Genomic DNA, 12,852 nt, shown 5'->3' with positions numbered 1-12,852 from the left:
CCTTGAGAGTCACCTATGCGAGTACATGAGGCAGCCACTGCTAGCTGTGACTTCTAAGGCCTTGCAAGCGGAGAACTGCTGTTGGGCTTTAACATCAGACCCCTGAGGCCCATATCCAGTCCTGTAGGAACTTCAGAGTAAAGGAGTTGGCACCATGGCGTGGGGGTGGTGGCACACCTGACCAAAGCAGAACATCAGTGGGTCAAGAGGAGCAGACTGCTCTCCTATTCTGACTGAGCAGGAGGTGGGTCTGAGGCAAGCAGGGTTATTTTTGAGGAACCCCCTACTGCTGCCTGGGCCTCCAGGCAGGCCTGGGGAAGCTATCAGCTCCAGTGGGCAGGGGTGAGGGTAGAGCAGCATGAACCTGGTGCTCCCTCTATTTAGAGCCCTGGCAAGAACATTGAAGCAAACAAAGGAATTCTGACCAGGGTACACATTTGAGACCTGGGTCACTGCTATAATTTGAAGTTCTATTAACTATTTCTTTCTTTTTCAAACAGTTGGAATTTGGAGCTGGAGATCTCCAGGGGCCTTTATTTGGTCTCAAGCTGTTCCGTAATCTCACACCAAGATGGTAAATATAAGAGATGAGATAACTACTCTTTGGTGGTCTGCATTTAGAAGACCAGAATCTGTGTGTTCTCATGGTCAAGGTCATTTGGACTTCTTTTGTTCATCATCCTACAAGGTTATTGAGCACCATGGGGCAAAGGCCTGGCACCAACATGCAGCCTGGCAGCCTGCAGGTTGGAAAGGGCACCAGATTGGGTGTGGGAGGCTAATTCTGGCCCCAGCCCCAGCCAGGCCTCTCCTCTGTGCTAAGAAGTCTCCCCACCTTTGACCTCATGGTTCTCTAAGAACCACAAGACAATGAAAAATACCTTTGCCAGGATGTAAGTCAGCAGTCTTAGGTGCTTACGACATGTGGGTCATTTCTTTGTCCCAGGAGATATTGAGCTGCCTGGTAATCAGTTGGACTCACATATGCCAGAGTTCTGCCCAGCCCCTGCTTTCTTCATCTGTGTGGCTGCAGCAATGTCACACTCCTAGGACTGCACCGTTGTCCCTTGTAGAACAGCACAGTGTCCTCCTTTCCCATGTGATGGGGTCATAGGTGTCTCTGCAAGTTCAGATCAAGGATTTGGGAGGGAGGTAATCACATCTCTTTCCTCTGAGGAAAGCAGAGCTGAAGGTGTCCTGAGGCAGAGCAGGTGTTGATGAGAAAGCTATTCCGTTTCCACTGGGGTGTGTCTTTGGGCCTATCAGGATCACTCAGATCCTGCTAGCCAGGCTGGTTGGTCAGTGCGTTGTGGATAGGGAGCAAGGCAGGTCCAAGAATCAGGCTGGCACACAGAGTAAGAAGTGTTGTGAAAGAACTTGAGTGCAAGAGCCCTCTGGGAGCACATGGCATGTGGTATAAGCAGAGAACACAAGATGGAGGGGTCATGGCCAGGCCCAGTAGCCATGCCTGTTATCCTAGCGGCTTGGGAGATGGAGGTAGGAGGGTCAAAGTTCAAGGCCAGCCTGGGCAACCTAGGCAGCTTAGCTCAATGGTAGAGCTTCCCGAGGTTTAGTTCCAAGAGCCACACACCCACAAAAAAGATGGACCAAGACCCTGCAGGCCACTGCTCTAATATTGGGTTCACAGGTCTGCGAAGGGGACAGGGCTGAAACCATTAACCAGGATGTGGGGCGATTACCTGTGTGTGCATGGCAGTGTTGGCCTAACCTTGTCTGTTAAGAATTGTCACCCCGGTGCTGATGAAAAACTGAATTCAGTCCTCTGAAGGAGGGAACTAGGAATCTAGTTATTTCAAGGCCTCCCCAGGTAAGTCTTCAGACAGACTTAGAAGACATCACTGAGGAAATTTTTTTTTATCATTTTGCTCTGGTTTGGCCTCAAAGTGTCTATCCAAAGTGGTCACCAGGGATCTGGCTGGTTGTCAGCTTTTACAGGTCTGGAAATAGAATGTGTTGTAGCACCAGAGTTTATCAGACTGAGAATCTTGATTTATGAACAAGGGTGACTTGTGTATAAATAGTGGGGATGGTTTATAAACAGGGGTGCCAGTTTATTACTGTACAGTGACCAGACAAGGTAAGTCCACTCTACAGACTTCCTGCCCCATGCTTTAAGTTATTTGCATGTCCATGCCACAATCAGAGGTTGTGAAGTGGGCCATGGTGGCAGGCACCTGTGATCCCAGCTCTAGAGGGCATGGCAGGAAGCCATCCTAGACAACAGAGTGAGACCCTGTCCCAAGAAAAAGTAGTCACTTCCTCTTGGAATTCTAGAAATCACTTTCTGTCTTCTCTCTCCTTGCTCACTTAACCCAGTGTGGCTAAAGCACAAAAATGTGTGGCCCTTCTTCAGCATGGCTTGAGAATGACAGGAGGGTTGGGTTGGGACCTGTGGAGAGTGAAGAGTGGGCTCTTGGCTCATTTGGCCAAAGGAAGCCTCAGCAGTGAGTAAGGGAGTGATGCTGGTAGGACTTGCTATCAGTGGCCAGAGTGAGTGCTGGGCTGTTTCCCACTCAAATCCTAGCTCTGCAGCCAAGCTCTGAGTCCTGCTAGTTAGGGAAATACCCTTTTTTAACCAGAAGATGGGGCTGTACCGCCTTGGAAGCAAACCTCAGAGCTGTTCACAGATGATGGCTTTTCCAGTAGCTTAAGTCGGGAGTTCACAATGCAGGTGTACACCAGGATCACCTGGGCATTTTTTAAAAATATACTGATGCCTGGGCCCCAGAAAGATTCTGCTACACATCCACGGCCTAGGGAAGACTGCTCACCCTCCGGCCTGCACTGTAAGCCAGGTGCCTGGCACAGGCGCCAGCTCCAGTGAGTGTGCAGCAGCATTCAGGAACATTGCCCCGGGCTGCCTCTGAGAGCACCCTCCCGTCACTGACCTGGAGCAGGACTGCTGTCCATTAGTGTGGGGACACAGCAGTCTAAAGTTAGGGTGGACAGGGTAGTGCAGGTTGCCAGGCAAAGTCCTAGAAGGTTCCACCATGCCTCCCTCCCATGTCCTGTGGTCCACCACCATCCTTGCTGGGAGCTGGTCCAGGGATTCACGGAGTGACTGTGAGTGAGGTCTTAGGAAATGACAGAGAACAGCTGAGAGCAGATGTCATCCAGACCCTTTCTGTGTCCCCCCAGCTTTGTGACGACAAACTGTGCTCTGCAGTTTTCATCCCGTGGCATCCGTCCTGGCCTTACCACTGTCCTAGCTCGGAACCTGGACAAGAACACAGTGGGCTACCTGCAGTGGCGATGGGGTATCCAGTCAGCCATGAACACAAGCATCGTCCGAGACACTAAAACCAGCCACTTCACTGTGGCCCTGCAGGTGAGCCAAAGAATTGCAGTCTCTTGAGGACACAGCTCCAAAGGACTGGCTCTCCTGTGCACTCACTGTGCCCTTCAGTCCTGCACCTTGATCACCTTCTCAAGTCTAACACTAGGGGACCTGCAGGGCAGGGCTACAGACACTTAGAAACCGTCTTTCAGAACTCCCGGCGTAAGGACTCTTGTTCTCAAGTGGCCCAGGTGGCCCTGTTCAGATCATCCAAAAGCAAAATAGCATTTTGACATCGTCATCAGGAGAAGCCCACAGCATTAGGACAGGAGCCATGATTGACAAATAGAGCCCTGGACAGAAGGGTGCACTCAGAGGCTCCAGGGAAGAGGCGCCCTGGGCAACTGCTCCTTGGCTCACACCTCTTGCTGCTACCAGCAACATGGGCTTGGTGTTGCCAGAAATTGAGGGAAAGGGTGTTGTTTTGTTTTGTTTTGTTCTTTTTCCCCAAAAGAAGCCAGAAAACTAGATTTTTTTTATGTGAAGTCTCCTGGTTTGATTTGGTTTTATGATGCTGGGATGGAACCCAGCGCCTTGTGCATGTTAGACAAGGGCTTGCTGAGCTATCCCAGCCCTTCTCCCAGCTCCTCTAGTCACGCGCTGTGTAATGTTTCAGTCAGTGACGGAGCTCACATACGTCAGTGGCCCTGTAAGAACGTCTCAGTGAGGTCTTAACTGTCAGATGAAGGAATACACTAGTAATGTCCACAGAACAACAGTCACCTGGCAGCGTGTTTCTGGAATGGACCCGTCATTGCAAGACTGCTGACCATACTGGCTGCTGATAAATTTTCATATTACTTGCATGACTACATAAAGACCTGTGCAAGTGGACGCCTGGCCACTCTTGCGAGGGTAGATGCCACCTTTGTGCAGATCCATGAGAACCAGCCCTGAGTCCATTTCTGTCCCCTGTCTCCTCAGCTGGGGATCCCCCACTCCTTTGCACTGATCAGCTATCAGCACAAGTTCCAAGATGATGACCAGACGCGTGTGAAAGGGTCCCTCAAGTAAGTCCCAACCTGGCCACTGGGGAAGCCTCAGGCTCTAAGGAGGGTCTCAGTAGAGCCAGTGGTGGGGGTTGACAGAGCCCCAGGCAGAAGGGTGTGACCTCTGACCTCTTTGTCCATGATGCTCCTTGAGTGCCTCCTGCCATGTGGTGAGGGCTTTGCTGCTCCATGGTCTAGCCTCGAGTACCCTGGCTGCTCTGCAGGAGAACCTCCCCAGTGTCTCGATGCTCTTCCATTAGCAGCTCAACATCAGTCAGGAATCCTCTCCTGTGGGTAGTGGCGGGGCAGGATGGGGGCCCAGTCTCTGTTCTCAAATAGTAGCTACCCATCAGGTAGTGCTGGAGGGACGTGGGCACTGACCGCCGCCCTCTGCATCCTGCAGGGCAGGCTTCTTCGGGACCGTGGTAGAGTACGGAGCCGAGAGGAAGATCTCCAGGCATAGCGTCTTGGGTGCTGCTGTTAGTGTTGGAGTCCCACAGGGCGTTTCTCTCAAAGTCAAGTAAGTTGAACTCCCATCTTTCTGGCCAGGGAACACTTGGCCGCTTCCCTCAGCTGGGCTAACCTGAGTCAAGATGAGCTAGCCTTTGCTTTGCAGTTTTGTAGATGTGGTTGCTTCTGCCTTGGGTGCATAAGTAGAGGTCAGGGAGTGCAGAAGTCTCACAGTGAGTTAGGAAGGTCTGGGTCTCTGCGCCTCCTTCTCTGAAGGTGCTGGCTGATGCCAGGCGGCCTGATGCTGCCTGCATGGAGTGGCACCACCCGAGCACCTGCAGCATCAGCTTGTCCTCTCCCCAGATGCACCGTGAGCACAAACACCCTTTTCCCCATGCCAGCCCCTACCCTGACTCTCATTTTCAGAAGTGTTGTCTGCGTTTGCTTACTTTCCTTCTAACCTCCTCCTGTTGGGCGCTGTTCCCAAGCCCTTTCCAGAAGCAGCCAGCAGTGGGGACCCTCCCTCCTACAGCAGACCAGAGGGCAACTCTTCTCGTCTTGCTTGGTCTCTGCGGCTGCTGCCTATGGCTGCTCCACGCTCCTGTACGCCCTCCCTGCCCTGGGATCCTGGGATATAGCGTTCTTTCTCTGTTTTTTCTGACCAGCAAATTCTCCTTTTCTCCCAAACTTCTCCCTGGAGACATCACGTGGAACACAGTCCTCTCTCTGGGTACTCTGTCACGTAGGCTCCTCTGGCCTCATGGCTTCATGTACCAAGGACTCACACCTCAAGAGCCCAAGTGTGGATCACTTCCTGAATCTCCAGCTCCTACTCACAGTGAGCCCTCTGTAGTGAGGAGTTCCAGTTCTATGGATTTATGCAATGTCAGGCGGAAAATATTTGGAGGAAAAATATTGCACTGTACTGAACATGGGTAGATTTATTTCTTGTTATTATTCCCTATACAGTATAGTGTAATGATTGTTTATACAGCATTTACATTGTGTTAGATATCATAGGTAATCAAGAGATGATTTAAAGTATATGTAAGGAACTGGGCTCATCCAGCAACTCAAGAGGCTGAGGCAGAAGGATCACAAATTTGAGGCCAGCCTCAACAACTTTGCAAGACCCTGTCTCAAAATAAAGAATAAAAAGGACTGGAAATAGGTGCTGAGGTTGTGGCTCAGAGGTAGAGCACTCGCCTAGCATGTGCGAGGCACTGCGTTTGATCCTCAGCACTATATAAAAGTAAATAAAATGAAGGTATTGTGTCTGACTACAGCTAAAAAAATAAAAAAGACTGGGAATATAGCTCAGTGGTAAAGCACTCCTGGTTCAATCCCTAGAACCCCACACACAAAAAAACAAAAGCCCTACAGAGTAGCCTGTGATTTAGTCTGTTTCAACACTGCTCCTGTGCAGATGCTGAATGACATCTAACATATCCAAATTGGGTTCTCACCCCAAGAGTGTAACCCTATATTTTTGGAAAGAAACATTTACATTCATTTGAGTTTTTCCAGCTAAATTGTTCCAACTGAATTGGTATAGAGGTTGAATATCCCTTATCTGAAATGCTTAGGATTTTTTCAGATTTTGGAACCTTTGCATAGACCTAATGAGAAGGAGTGGGATCTAAAGTATGTTTCATATGTATCTGATTCATATAGCCTGAAGGTAATTTCATATACTATTTTTGCACATGAAGCCAGTGTGGAACTTTCTACTTGGGAAAGAAGTTTTGGATTTTGGAACATTTTGGATTTTCATATTAGGGATGCCTCACCTGTATGAACCAAAGTTTTGTCAGAAGGCACCATATTTTCAACCAAAGCAGATTGTCTGTCTTTGCTAAGTGTGCTCTTATATTCTGTTTATTGGAGGAATCACATAAGTGTTTTAGTTTTAAACCAACATCACCATGTTCCTAGGGAGTCCCTGTGATCCTGATATCACTTTATACATTGCTCACTGTGATTTACTGCATCTTACTAGGGATGCTGTGGAGGGTATTGGGCTATGGTTTTTCCATTTTTATTATGTACTTGTCAGGTTTCAAGATGAGTTGTGCCAGCTTCATAAAGTAAGTTAGAAATATGTCTCCTCTGCTTTCTCAAAGAATTTGCATAAGATTGGTGTTATCTCCTCCTCCTTTTTGGTAAAGATTCAATTACTTTTGTAAATATATAGGACTTTGTACCTTTTGTTTCATCTTACCTTGACTGTGTTATTCTGTGTTTCTCAAGGAGTGCATCCATTTCATCCGGGTGTCAGATCTGACAGCATGAAATAGGCTAACAGCCCATCTTCTCCCTCTGGTCACCTGCACGCAGCCCTCTTTCCGATTGTTTCCTAACATGTGTCCTCCCCACTTTCTCTTAGTATAGCAAGAACTTATCTTTGGGAAGAACCTGGTTAATTTTCTCTTACTTACAAATTTTATTTTTATTTATTTTTTTTTTTTTTTGTGTGTGTGTGTGTGTGTGTGTGTGTGTGTGTGGTGCTAGGGATTAAACCCAGGGCTTTGTGCATGCTAGGCAAGCACTCTATCAGCTGAGCTACACATCCCCAGCCCTGTTTTGTTTTGTTTTGTTTTGTTTGTTTCTTTTGGGTCCTGGAGTTTGAACCCAGGAACGCTTAACCACTGAAACATCCCTATCCATTTCTTATTTTTTTAATTTTATGTGGTGCTGAGAATCACACCCACTGCTCCACACATGCTAGGCAAGCACTCTACCATTGAGCCACAACCCTAGCCCCCCCACACCCCTTTTTTATATTTTATTTAGAGACAAGGCCTCAATAAATTACTGAGGCTAGCTTTGAACTTGGGATTCTCCTGCCTCAGCCTCCAAGTCGCTGGTTGACAGCTATGCCCAGCTCAGTCCTATTGAGAGTTGTTTTATGGCCCAACATTAATCCAGATGAATATACCATGTGCAGCTGAAATGAACGTGTGTTCTGTAATTGTTACATATAGTGTTTCACAAATGCCAGTTAAATCAAGATGACAGCAATGTTGAGAATTTTTATTTTTTTAATTTTTATTTTTTTATTTTTACATAATACCTCTATTTTATTTATTTTTATATGGTGCTGAGGATTGAACTCAGTGCCTCACATGTCCACTGAGCGACAACCCCAACCCCAGTGTTGAGAATTACTATAGTTTTAATGATCTGGGGAGAAAGTTCTGTCAATGAGAGGAATGCTAACATCTCCAACTCTGATAGTAGATTGATTTGATTGACTGGTTGGTTGGTTGGTTGGTTGGTTGATTGGTTGGTTGGCTGATTGGTTGATTGATTGTACCAGGGATTGAACCCAGGGACACTTAACCCCTGAGACACATCTCCAGCCCTTTTTATTTATTTATTTTTAGATGCTCTTTTTTGTTTATTTTTTTAGTTGTCAATGGACTTTTATTTTATTTATTTATATGTGGTGCTGAGAATCAAACCCAATTTCTCATACATGCTGGGTAAGTACTGAGCCACAACCCCAGCCTTATTTATTTATTTATATTTTATTAGTTGTTGATGAACCTTTATTTATTTATATGTGGTGCTAAGAATCGAACCCAGTGCCTCACACATGCTAGGCAAGCACTCTACCACTGAGCCACAACCCCAGTCCCAAAAAATATATATACATTTATTTTTTAGTTATAGGTAGACCCAGTGTCTTTATTTTACTTTATGTGGTGCTGAGGATCGAACCCAGTGCCTCATGCATGCTAGGTGCACTCTACCTCTGAGCCACAACCCCAGCCCTGTATTTTTTATTTTGAGACAGGGTCTCGCTAAGTTGTTTAGGGCCTCATTAAGGTAATGAGGCTGGCTTTGAACTTGCAATCCTCCTGCCTCAGCCTCCTGAATCACTGGGTTTATAGGCATGAGCCACAAAGCTCAGCAAAGCTTTGGTTTAAAGTAAAACAAAAACAGGCCCAGTGTAGTGGCACCTGGGGAGGCTGAGGCAAGAGGATTGTCTGAGCCCAGGAGTTCAAGGCCAGCTTGGGCTACAGAGCAAGACTCTTGACTGATGGATGGGAGAATGAATGGATCTGATCACCTTTGTTTTGTAACATGTGGCTGAGTTCATGGGTTCTCCCGTTAGCACCATCAATCTAGCCCAAAATACTCAGCCATCATTGGGAACAAAGCCTCCTTAATTCGCTAACTTGAAATCTTCACAGACTTTCTTAGAACATGTCTCTCCAAGACACCTGTCCTCTGGGGCCTGTGACCCAGCACAGCCACAGGGGACAGTTGCTCTGATTGTTAATTCTAGGGCTTCATCTTGAGGTCCGCACCTAACAGTCCCTTCTTCTGCCACATCTGTCACATCTGGCAGCTAACCTTTGGAAAGGAACCAGCAGAGGGAGGGGACTGTAAAGCCAGTAGGTACTGGGATCCTTGGAACTGGTGCTGTGGTACCTCAGGCCTGCTTCCTGTGGCTGGGACCCATCAACCTTCACTAGAAAACCTGACTTATCCTGGGTGTTTTGTTTTTGTTTCTCCCCAGGCTAAACAGGGCCAGTCAGACCTACTTCTTCCCTATCCACCTGACGGACCAGCTGCTGCCCAGCGCCGTGTTCTATGCCACTGTGGGGCCTCTCATTATCTACTTTGCTATGCACCGTCTGATCATCAAACCATACCTCAGGGCTCAGAAAGAAAAGTGAGTTTCAGACATGTCGTGGGGTTATTAGGAAAATTAAACTAGTTAACGCATATAAAGTACTTGGCATGGCATCCGGGTCCTCACAGGTCTACAATAAACCCTACCCAGCAGCAGCAGAACTGTCCCCTTGATTTGTCATTCTTACTTTCAGAAAGGGCTAGAGTTGGTGTCTAAAGTCGATACTCTAAACCATGACCAAAAGAAAGTCTTCTTTTTTCCTCTAGCCATTTCTTTTCCTGGCATAGCATTTAAGAGGAGCGGGTTCTGTTCTCCTGCAGGGGATATGTATGTGCTCACTGTAGTTGGGAAGTCACAGGAAGGAGCTTACTGGGTGGGTCCGTGCGGGTGATCTCCTGGGGCACGGTGTGAAACCTGAACTCCTAGAACATCCCCACAGAAACCCAGGGGTGTGGGCTGGGGCACTTTTTAACAATGTTTAATGGAGACTTAGCAAACCTGTAGAACAGAGGACCCCTCTGTTCTGGGCACCTCTGGCCTTGGATTACTACCATCCAGGTTCCCAGTTCCCCTGGAGGCCTGCGGCTTGGAACTGTGAGTGTGCTAGGTCAGGTCTTCTAACAGGACGCAGTATGCCGACCCCAAGTCCCTGTGCTTTGGTACAGGAAAGTGGGTTTTATGTTTCTGTGTATCTAAAGTAGTGCGAGTTGTTCCTCCCAAAGTGCTGTGTAATAAGCCCAGAGGCAGGCAGAACCTCCTGAGATTCTTGCCAGGTGAGGTCTTCTTTCCAAGGAGTCTGCCAGTGGGCTCTTGAGGCCCTGGAGGAGGAGGGGAGGGAGCGAGGGCCACACAGTAACTAATGGAAGGCTGCACAGTCCTGTAGCTCACGGGCCCGCCTGAGACTACCTGGGAAATATTTCTTGAAGCACCAGAACCAGCAATCCAGTGAGATCACAGACTGTGTGCTGGGCTCAGGTCCAGCAAGGGCCCCTGTGGACGGACTGTGGAGCAGCACCACGCTCACATGTGGCTTGTGCTTCTCTCACAAAAGGGAACTGGAGAAGCAGAGGGAGAGCACTGCCACGGACATCCTGCAGAAGAAGCAAGAGGCAGAAGCGGCCGTAAGTGCTCAGCATCCAGCAGGCCCACCCCCTCGGATGAGCCTCCTGCCACACAGAGCCCAGAACACAGGAAAGACCCTCTTCTCCAGCTTGCGTGTCAAGTTGGCTGCAGGATGCACTGCACCCTGCAATGGGCTCGGGAGCCTTGGTCTTTTCTTCCCCAGCAGCCTCACCGTGTAGCCTTTATGCTTGCTGTGGGATGCACTCCTGGGGACTTAGTTCCCTGTCCTGAAGATATCGACAGCTCTCCAAAGGCATAACGGGGTTTTAAAAAATAGCCAGAGCCAGGTGCAGTGGCCCATGCCTGTGATCCCAGCAACTCAGGAGGGAGGCAGAAGGATCACAAGTACAAGGCCTCCCTGAGCAACTTAGCAAGACCAGGGCTGAGGATGTAGCTCAGAGTAGAGAGCCCCTGGGTTCAATCCCCAGTACCACACACACACACAAAAGTAGCTGGTATTTCCTCTTTTCCTTCCCATTTTGTACTGCCTTCTTTGGGACATGAAGGAGTAGATATCTAGTATGAATGGCAGGGGACCAGGGGGTTCTTGGTGGTCAGAGGAGGGCTGGCATGCACAGGATATCAGCAGCAGGCAGACAGCCTGGAGCAGGCCAGGGCCCGTGTGTGCAGCTGGGGGAGCACATGCCATCGCAGGGGAAATGCAGTCCAGCCCAGCTAAATGGTGCCCCACACGGACAGGGGGTTCCTTTCTCCAGAGGCACTGGGAATTCACTCCTTGGGTGAAATCTCTGTAAATGCCAACAGTATAGTCTACCCACTTGTCCAGGATCCCTGGGAAGGGAGCTGAGTGCTGTTGCTCCCACTGTGTGCGTCCTGCCATTTCAGCTCCCAGTTACTCGAGCCACCTACTCAGCCTTGCTGGTGGGGAGCTGAGCACCAGGACATCCGCTCCTTCCCTTACAGACCCTGAGCACTTGTGCTGGCCTGGACACGGACTGCCTGCCTGGGACTGACCAGCTCAGGGGAGCAATCCCAGCGGGCTCTGATGTGCTTATTGTCTTTCCTGGCAGGTTCGGTTGATGCAGGAATCTGTCCGAAGGATAATCGAGGCCGAAGAGTCCAGAATGGGTGAGTAGGCGTGTCCTCTCTTGGGCTGGGGTGGGTTCCAGGGGTCTCAAAAATCGTAAGGGAAGTATCCAGAGAAGGCCTGTCCCTGCACTGACTGGTCTGTCCTCAGGGCTCATCATCGTGAACGCTTGGTACGGGAAATTTGTCAATGACAAGAGCAAGAAGAGGGAGAAGGTGAAGGTGATCGACGTGACTGTGCCCCTACAGTGCCTGGTGAAAGACTCGAAGCTCATCCTCACGGAGGCCTCCAAGGTGCAGTGCCAGGCCCTGGCCTCCCACCAGAGGAAGAGCACCCTGGCCTCGCCCGGCCAGCTGGTTACTGTGGCCTTCGTGTTGCCAGCATCCGCTCCATGCACCAAGTAATGCCCGTGCTGGAGCCGTGGGCCGTCTTCGTTTGTTTATTCTTAAATCTATTTGCTCAGCAAGTGGCAGCAAATGGAACACACACTTCCCTGCAGTTGTGTTGTTTACCTCTGCTGTGTTCCAGAAAGAGGGCAAAGCCACTTGGAGCACATGTGAGTCTCGCCTTTGGAGCCTGGGGTGTGAACTCTCCAGAATTCCAGGGCAGATCAGCTCAGGCCAAAGAACTAGCTTCCTGGGAAAGCCGGGTGCTCTGCTGGGGCAGGCCACTGTGGGACAAGCGGTTCTGATAGTCACACAAGTTCCACCTCCAGAGTGCACGTCTCCTTCCACGTGCACAGTGAGGGGAGAGGGAGGCAGCGCAGACTCCGAGACTCACCATGGTTCTTTACAGGCGGGCCTGCCAGGGTTCTACGACCCGTGTGTGGGGGAGGAGAAGAGCCTCAGAGTGCTTTACCAGTTCCGAGGTGTGCTGCACCAGGTGACGGTCCCTGACAGCGAGGCCCTTAGGATACCAAAGCAGTGTGAGTAGCCCCTCCAGTCACCTGTACGTGGGGTAGCACATCAGGGTGACAGCCACCTTCCCACTGGGTCCACCTAGGAGCAGGGAGGGCAGCTGGACCCTGGCCTAGTGATTTGCCCAGAGCCTGTGATTTGTGCCCCAGGAAGCAGTGTGTCAGCCCTTTCACAGGTGAAATTGGGAGTAAGCACTTGACCAGCGTCTGCAGTATGAGTGGCTGGGAGTGAAAGTAAACTTCTGCGCTCCGATGAGGTCCTGGCAGTCTGTGCCGTGGCCATCTGTGGCCTGAGCATTGCTCGCTCCTCAGCCAGGAAGGCAT

General features: G+C 49.6%; 1 protein-coding gene across 1 annotated transcript in view; it reads left to right on the top strand.

Moving 5' to 3' along the window:
- Dnajc11 (DnaJ heat shock protein family (Hsp40) member C11) overlaps nt 1-12,852 on the top strand; it is a 58,649-nt gene that overhangs the window by 44,317 nt on the left and 1,480 nt on the right. The window contains exons 7-15 of the mRNA XM_027947423.2: nt 501-574; nt 3,160-3,349; nt 4,283-4,368; nt 4,751-4,867; nt 9,326-9,481; nt 10,494-10,563; nt 11,596-11,653; nt 11,763-11,905; nt 12,408-12,537. Of these exons, the coding sequence (XP_027803224.2) occupies nt 501-574; nt 3,160-3,349; nt 4,283-4,368; nt 4,751-4,867; nt 9,326-9,481; nt 10,494-10,563; nt 11,596-11,653; nt 11,763-11,905; nt 12,408-12,537 (1,024 nt within the window). The remainder of the gene's footprint in view (nt 1-500; nt 575-3,159; nt 3,350-4,282; nt 4,369-4,750; nt 4,868-9,325; nt 9,482-10,493; nt 10,564-11,595; nt 11,654-11,762; nt 11,906-12,407; nt 12,538-12,852) is intronic.

Source organism: Marmota flaviventris, chromosome 10 (assembly GCF_047511675.1).
Source record: "Marmota flaviventris isolate mMarFla1 chromosome 10, mMarFla1.hap1, whole genome shotgun sequence".
NCBI lineage: Eukaryota > Metazoa > Chordata > Mammalia > Rodentia > Sciuridae > Marmota > Marmota flaviventris.
The sequence above is the reverse complement of the archived record's forward strand: the minus strand, read 5'-3'. Positions and strand labels throughout refer to the sequence as shown.